General features: G+C 33.7%; 1 protein-coding gene across 4 annotated transcripts in view; it reads left to right on the forward strand.

The window, feature by feature from the left end:
- The window catches only part of PTBP2 (polypyrimidine tract binding protein 2), a 79,690-nt gene extending 74,613 nt beyond the window's left edge, over nucleotides 1–5,077 (forward strand). For 2 of the 4 annotated variants that reach the window (XM_045027365.1, XM_045027363.1), the window contains exons 12-14: nucleotides 570–786; nucleotides 888–965; nucleotides 1,126–5,077. In XM_045027365.1, coding sequence (XP_044883300.1) covers nucleotides 570–786; nucleotides 888–965; nucleotides 1,126–1,258 — 428 coding nt within the window. In that variant the 3' untranslated portion in view covers nucleotides 1,259–5,077. The remainder of the gene's footprint in view (nucleotides 1–569; nucleotides 787–887; nucleotides 966–1,125) is intronic. The other 2 variants (XM_045027361.1, XM_045027364.1) reach the window with 1 other exon arrangement.
- The last annotated feature ends 1,515 nt before the right edge of the window (nucleotides 5,078–6,592 follow it).

Here is a 6,592-nt window from a genome sequence, read left to right on the forward strand (position 1 = left end):
TTTCTCAGATCCCAGACTGTCCATGAGACATGAAAACTTATTAATCAACTCATTTTGTATTCTAAAAAGCGTATGTGTATGTGCTGCTTTATGTGAACAGAATAATAGTGGTGTTGGAGGAGAAAGAGGTGTTAGTTTATTTTTTGAACTAAACATTAGCTCCAAATTCTAATTTAACCCTATGGACATCAGTTTGCTACTACACTGGCCATATCAGCACAATAGCACACACACAAAAATACCACAGTTAAATCAGAAAAAAAGAAGTTTGATCATAATACTAGGTAGTGGTGTATATGTTGGTTAGTGTCATGGTGTGCTTTTTCACCTGGAATAAATTATTTGGACCATTCAAATAACAGAATAAAATAGGGTTGTGTTTGCATGTTTGTTTTACTGAATACATGGCTAAACATAGCAGTGCAGTTTTGAAAAATTTACAAACTAACTTTGAAATGGAATTATTTTTCGCAATGCTGGCTGAAATCAGTGATTTAATGAGAAAGTATATGTCATCCTTGCAGGGTTTTGAAATGTAGTATTGAATTTAATAAACTTGTCTTTTTCAGCCATGAGTCATCTTAATGGACAAAAAATGTATGGGAAGATTATTCGAGTTACCCTTTCCAAGCATCAAACAGTACAGCTACCTCGAGAGGGACTTGATGACCAAGGGCTCACTAAAGATTTTGGTAATTCACCCTTGCATCGCTTCAAGAAACCTGGCTCAAAAAATTTTCAGAATATATTCCCTCCATCTGCAACACTTCATTTGTCCAATATTCCGTAAGTATTGTATGACAATATGCCAGCGGGATTCACAAGCCATAAAATACTAGATCCACTAATAATTAATTCTTATTTTTTTTTGTTTTTCATTTTTCTAGACCATCAGTGGCAGAAGATGATCTGCGCACACTGTTTGCTAACACTGGAGGCACTGTGAAAGCATTTAAATTTTTTCAGTAAGCAAGTTTTCCTTGAATCCTTATGTTTTAAACAAAAGATTGACTTCATATGTTTTAACAGAACGTCTTGAAAAACTACTCTTCTGGAGAGGGAAGAACGGTTTTTAGGCCCTTATTTAGAATTGGTTGAGTTCCTAATGTTGTTGTTTTGTTTCAGAAGAGATCACAAGATGGCACTTCTTCAGATGTCAACAGTGGAAGAAGCTATTCAGGCTTTGATTGATCTGCATAATTACAATCTTGGAGAAAATCACCATCTGAGAGTTTCTTTCTCCAAATCAACAATTTAAAATGGGAGATAAAAAATGAAGGCGTATCGCATTGTTCAGTGTTGTCACCTATTGACTGTTCAGGAGAGTGGGGACCAGAGTTTGACTTCTGTCTTTCATGCTGTTATCATTCCTTGGTTGTTTTTTTAAAAAAGAAACATTCATAAGAAAATAAAAGCAGTGATATTAACTGTTGTTTTTTCATCTGTTGTTTAGGGAAACATTTTGTTTTCAAAGGGTTTCAAGTTAAGCCCACATTTTTTTCAAGTTAGTTGACATACGTGCCTTAAAAAGGAAAACTAGTGTTGCTAGAATTGCATTTGCTAGTAAAATGAATTTGGTTGGCTGGGGCACAGTGTTATATGAGAATTAAAATATATTTAGGCAGGGGTGTGTAAAAAGGTTAAGGTTTTTGTTTCTCCTGCTTGGAATTATTTTATTACTTATTGGGTTGTCACGTACCTTTCTTTTTAATCAGATAAGATACATTACTTTGAAAGATTAAAACACAGCATATTTTATTTCTGCTACTTTAACTTTTTTTTGTAAATGGCCTTCTGTATTTCATGATTCTGGTCTAGATTCAGTTATGAATGTAGGCATTAGAGAAAATTAACAAGGTACAGAATATTAATTTCTTAAAGGAGAAAAAAGTGATTTCTGTGTTTTTGAGCCCTATATGGAAAGCATTGTGGGTAGAATCTTAACCTTTTTGTACACACTCTTGTGGGACGTATCATATAAATGTCAGCACTAAGTAATGTCTTGTTTGTGGTTGAATATTTTTCGTAGATGTTTTTGAAGTTGACATGACTTATGTGCATTTAAATATATATTGCCATCTTTAGTTTGTAATTAAGATTTGGAATATGGTTGTGGATTTCTGAGCATGTGCAGACTGGTCTAGCTAGTTCAGGAACTGGTGCATGTATTTTTCAAAGATGAAGAAAGTGTACTGTGAACACTTGCAGGAAGGTTAATTTTGTGGCAGTTTTTTAAAACTGACAACCAGGTGGGACCAAAGTTTATGTGCCTTTAGTCTTAATTTACCTTGCATTGTAATATTCAGTTTTAATAAATCTCTTCAAAATATTTTGTATTTAGAAATCGATCTGACTTTACTATAAACATGGCTCAGAATCTACAGATCAAATTATTTTGAAAACAGTTCTTCTGTCAATCTGAACTGTTTAATCTGATTCTGTTTAAATGACCAATACTTTTTGAAATTGATGTACTTAGTTTCAAGATTCATAGATTCTGTTATCTATGTAGAAAAAGGTCATGTATATTTTCTATTAGTTAAGTTTTTACATCTTTAGAAATGTAAAATTCAGTATAGTTTGAAAGCGGCACAATTAAAAATTAATTTTCTAACAAAGTTGGGAGGTTTGACAGTCGTTTAATTTCATTTTGTGTGTACTCTGCTTACCTCTGTAGCATGCTCAATAAACACTTCTGTAGCTCTGTATTCACCTTTTCTGTCTTTCTCTGCTGCCTTTTCTCTCTTCTCTTCTTTGTTTTCCACTCCCACTGTGCTTCTGATTCATGTTTATTCTCTGCCAGGGTGGGAAAAGAATAATCATAGTAATAATTTTACAAATGTATGGCTTTATACCATAAGTAAATCTGATGCTGTGAAAATACATCAGCTCCTTATATTTAGAAAGACAGTAACTGCTTTGGAGGAGTACATGTATATTACACATTTCCCACCCTGTTATAACCTAATACTTTAAGGACAACTTTTGTTGTGGTTTGTTAGTGCTCTTTTTCCTCTCTCTTTTCTGTTTTTAAGTAGATTTATGCACTAATAGATCTCTCAGGTTTGCCATGCTGTCTTGCTGCAATTTCATCTTCCATCTTTTGTGTCTGTTAAAGATTTTCTACTAATCATAAAATATTCTGATGAGTTAAAAAACAAAACAAAAAAACCCCCAAAGTGACCATGTTGTTAAAACAAATATTAGAACAATGGACCATATTATAGATGCTGATTTTTTTTTCACCTGTTCTGAAAAACATTCAAGAAAATTCTTTTGGCAAGTTAGTTTCTACACATTTCTTTTAAATTGATTTTTCTCCACATAATAAATGTTAATTTCTCTAGGTTAAAAATAACTGAGATCTGTATTGGTAAAATTTATCAAGGTTCAAAACATTTTTTGTCACTTCTTCAATACAGCTACTGTAGGTTTATTGATGTCAGATTACTTTGTGACCTGGTGTCTGTTCTTTAGGATGGCTGTATAATCAATAACTGTCTGTCAAATATTTAAAGGTTACCACATAACCTAGAGGTCTTGCATTAGTCTCCACCGTACTAAATAAAAATGAATTGCATTGAAATCTGCTTGGTCAGGAACACGCCCTAAGTATGGCTCTGAAGTTATGCTTCAGGTATTGCAATCATCACCCAGACTGAACTACAAATAAAATCATTTCAACTCTGTCTGAAGCTTTGTGAAGCAATTTAAAGCTTTGTATATTACAAAGTCTAAATTACATGCCTGTTGTAGACTAAAAGTCCTTCACTTTTAACAGCATGATATCCCCTGAATTTTTAAAAGCAGAATTTTAATGAATTAGTTTGACAGCATCCAGAACTAATAAATAATGAGATTTTGACTAAATTTGTCTTATGAATGCATGTTAAAATGTGTATCTGAGGAGAAATATGAATTGAAAGCTACCATTCCTAGTATTCAGCTCTTGCTGAACTATTTATACTTTGAACCATCTGTATCAGATAGCTGTACAGTGAAAGTTGTGTATATAATGAAGAAGTAACTTTACAATATGTGCATCTGGTGAGATGTTTACAAATTTAGGGGTGTTTTTATTTGTTTAATTGAACGTTGCCAAACCTATTATTCTAAGAATAGGTAGCTATAATTATTTGCTCAGGTTGTTAGGTTCTGTTACAAAAACTCAAGCAGAAAACAATGTATACTGAATTCTATTTGTTATAAACCCATTAACACTCATTATGAGGCTCTGTTTATATACATTTAAATTTAAAAAATGATGGTCTTATAACTGCCATAAAGGTGTTGTCTATAAACTCAATGAAGAAAATCACTGTTCAGTTCTTGACTAGCTTGAATTCTCTAATAATAGATGTCATAGACAATTGCAAGATTATTAATTATAGAAATATATTATGGTTAATATTTCTGTAATTGGGAAGATAATCATCAAAACAACTCTTTACTGCATTATGCAAAAAACAACAAATAAAACTGCCTTACTGTAAAGAGTGAAAAGTAAAGATATTTGTTTAGATAATGCATAGATTAAATGTCCTAATTGCTGGAAGAACTGCTGGAAGACTGAGCTGACATTATCTTTCTTACATTATTATCTAAATTATATAAAATGTTGATAATTTGAAAAATCAACATTCATATTTTTCAAATGTAAATTATTCTTAACATATAAAGAGGTTTGAATAACTTTTTAGACAGCATACAAATAATGTGGTACCCACATAAGCTACCTTATTAGAACTTTCCAGTTCCGTAGGCATTTTTGATATTTTAAAATACAGAGATCTTGGCTTTGGAATATCTGCTTTAAAATAGCTGTAGTATGTTTCCTTTATGCAAAAGTCATTTCATATAGCTCAAGAACTTTTCTGTGTAGATTAGTTGATTTCTCCATCATTTGGCGAGGAACCTAGATTAATTTGCTAAACAACATTGGACGTGGAAAGATGGGTCCAAAAGAGGTTTCTTATTTGTCCAGTAGTGAAAATACTATGAATTTATGTATGAACTTAAAAAAAAAAATCCGGACAACCCAAAATTGTGGCAAACTTACTCACTTTAAATAAAGATTTTCAGCATTCTTAAGTGACGGTATTTACTCTGATTTTAAAATGTATACTACTAACACATACCTTAGCTCTTCAGGGGAAGTGACTGATCTCCCTTGTTTTGTAAATTGCCATGTAAATTTATGCTGCTATATAATTTTTTAAGATTAAAAATCTTAACCTTAAGATTTAACTGTTTGGCTATAGACATTGCAATATTACATTGCAAACCAACACTAGTTTAAGAAATAAAGAAAAAGTTCTTCTCATTCTTATTCTGAATGAACCATATAGATACAAATTTCTTTAAATAATGGGGATCTAAAAGTCACAAATCCCACGCTAAAGTACAGATCTGGTCACAAATGTATAACCAGCCATTTGAAAAAGGTACTCTTGGTCATCAGTTTCAACAGCTGCTACATATCCAGGCCCAAATGGTGAATCTCCTGGATAATAGAGCAGTGAATTGTCTCAATAACAGAACCCTATCCTCCCATTAATTTTGTCTTGCCCTTCAGGGCTTTCGCCCAACCCAGCATACCTCTCTTTATTCTTGTCCAGGTACTGGGAAAAAGGGCATTGAGCCATATGACTTTAATGAAAATGAGACAGAGCTGTGTTTCATCAGCATACTTATTCTGCTGCGGACCAAATTTTCACTCTAGCGCACTCAATAGCTTCACGTACATGTTGAGATGAAACAGCCTTCCTAAACCCTATGTGAGAGTTTATTTATCCCTTTTTGTCTATCACATAGAGACTATTATGGCTTCATCCCTAGATGATTCTGAACATTTGGATAGACTGCTGGTCTCTGGGTGCCCAACTCTTCCTGCCAAGAGTGTTTTTTCCTGTGCTAAGAAGGGCAGTTCCCCTCTCCCTTTTGTGGTTTCAGATTTGTAGTAGTGCTTATTTCACCTTTTGACCTTAAGACTATTATCAGCTCTAAAGCAGAAGGTTTTCTTCTTCAATGGATATGGCCTGATGGAGAAGTGGCAATGATCATTCAAATCATTTTTGAAGTTAAGCATTTTAAAAGAGGCAATCCAGCTAATGCAATTAAAGAGGTGACCTGGAAGATGGTACTCTGGAGGAAAGAGGAGATGGGTTTTTTTGTGCCTAGAAGGATTCAAAGAATTTTCTGGCTCACTTGCTCAATCAGGACTACTTAGATAACCAGTTCTGACCATCATCATGACAAATCACTAAGGGACGTGACCTTACAAATTGACCACCACTCAGGCTGATCTCTGGCAAGATGTTGAAGGTGCACTGATTGTATATTCAGTTTATATCCATCACTGGCAGTTTAGTCAAGCCACCAAACCTTTTAGTGCCCTTGTGATTACTGGGTGTGTAGCAGCTTTCCTTGGCTGAAGCCCATAGGCTTCAGAATTAGTTTTCCATATTTATAAAATGTCCATACCAAGACTGAAGCAGTGTAGATGGGCTGGTAGTTCCTGTGTTCGGCTTAGAATATTCTAGTTCTTTTTTGAGTGCTTGCTCTCATATCCATTCCATTGTAGGTTTGTGTG

Source organism: Mauremys mutica, chromosome 8 (genome assembly GCF_020497125.1).
Source record: "Mauremys mutica isolate MM-2020 ecotype Southern chromosome 8, ASM2049712v1, whole genome shotgun sequence".
In the NCBI taxonomy this organism is placed as follows: Eukaryota; Metazoa; Chordata; order Testudines; family Geoemydidae; genus Mauremys; species Mauremys mutica.